Source organism: Kryptolebias marmoratus, linkage group LG7, assembly GCF_001649575.2.
Source record: "Kryptolebias marmoratus isolate JLee-2015 linkage group LG7, ASM164957v2, whole genome shotgun sequence".
Lineage (NCBI taxonomy): Eukaryota > Metazoa > Chordata > Actinopteri > Cyprinodontiformes > Rivulidae > Kryptolebias > Kryptolebias marmoratus.
This window is the reverse complement of record NC_051436.1, coordinates 10,029,526-10,031,174: the sequence shown is the minus strand read 5'-3', so window position 1 is coordinate 10,031,174 and position 1,649 is coordinate 10,029,526. Positions and strand designations below refer to the sequence as shown.

Genomic DNA, 1,649 nt, shown 5'->3' with positions numbered 1-1,649 from the left:
AGCTGCCCCTACAACAACTACAGCTGTTCCAATTACAACACCTCCCACCACCACAACTGCCCAGTCTACCACTACAGCTGCCGCAACTACAACCACACCTGCTCCAACCACAACTACAGCTGTCCCAACAACTACAACTGTCCCTACCCCAGCTGTCCCAACCACAACCACAATTGTTCCAACCACAACTACAACACCTGCCACAACCACTGCTGTCCCAACAACTCCAGCTGTCACAACAACTACAACACCTGCCACAACCACAGCTGCCCCTACCACAACTACAGCTGTCCCAACCACAACAACAGCTACAGCCACCCTAACGACTACCACAGTGTCAGCTAAAATTGTTATGTCTCCGTCAACTACTGTGACTACAATTCTGGATGTAATGACAACAAGGTGGTTGATTTTTGTATCCCGGGAAGTCTTTATAATTTTTTTGGAAGATCCATCAACTGAAGCTTACATCAGACGATCCTCAAATATTAGGAGAAATGTATGTATTTTTTAAAACATCAAGGGGTACCAAATATTTGCAGAGTAACGTTTAATAAATGACATAAGCTTAAATGTTTTTTTATTTCAAATTAATTTGAGGTGTTTGTGTTATGAAACAAATTTAGTTATGTATCTAAACACACATTTCTGCACACTTTGTTTGTAACAGAATTCACCCTCTTGGTATTATTTTTTTGTCTGCTATACAACCTGAATTATTATTTTTTGAACTACAAAATACTCGGACTAACAAGTTAAAATCTTATGACCTTAAAAACAGTACGTCACACAGGTGGCATTAAATATTTTATGGCTTCAGCAATTGGGGTGGAGGTGGTCTGCAAAAGTAAATGAGCTATTGCCATAAACAGGAAAAGGTGGCTCCTTTGCTTCTGCATTGTCCTCCTTTAGTTTTCTTTCCAAAGCTGAAGGAAGTCTAAGGCCCTGCTAATATCTCTTCAATATCCAGGTTCAGGCTTTGTAAAAAAAACTTGGAGCTGAAAGCACAACCTTTGACAGAAAAATTTCTCTCAAATATTGAGTTCACAATTGTTTGGTTTCAAGAAACCTAAAATGGCTATATGACAAATATTGAGTTCATACATTCAATTTTTTGTTGCTTTGTCTTTTACAGTTAGAGCCACGATACAAAAGAGCATTTCCTTCATTCCACTCTTTTGGACGGTGTTTATTCAGGTAACATAAAAACATAAAACAACTGACAACACAAAAGACAACATACCTTCTTCTTTTTCTCTTTTTTTTTTCTTTCAGCTGTTCCCTTTTCATGGGTCACCACCGCAAGTTATTCTCCTCCTCCGTCTAACTGTCCTCTGCGTCATCTGTCCTCTCTATAGCTATCTACAAGTCCTCTAACGGCATTCATATACACTCCTGATCAAAATCTTAAGACCAGTCAAAAAATTGCAAGATTTTGCATTTTGCACTATTGGATCTTAAGAAGGTTCTAAGTAGAGCTTCACAATGTTAAAGGAAAAAGCTGCAGGATCCGATTGGCTGTCCGTCAAGACACGGGACGATCCTCTACCCAAATTAAGGCCATTACTGGTGCTGACTGCAGCCCAATAACCATCAGACGGCATCTGCGAGAGAAGGGCTTCAGAAACAAAAAACGTCTTCAAAGGCCA

At 39.8% G+C, this 1,649-nt stretch overlaps 1 protein-coding gene across 1 annotated transcript in view; it reads right to left on the bottom strand.

The window, feature by feature from the left end:
• LOC119617240 (probable serine/threonine-protein kinase clkA) overlaps nt 1-1,383 on the bottom strand; it is a 22,185-nt gene extending 20,802 nt beyond the window's left edge. The window contains exon 1 of the mRNA XM_037976733.1: nt 1,379-1,383. Coding sequence (XP_037832661.1) covers nt 1,379-1,383 — 5 coding nt within the window. The remainder of the gene's footprint in view (nt 1-1,378) is intronic.
• Between the last annotated feature and the right edge of the window lie 266 nt (nt 1,384-1,649).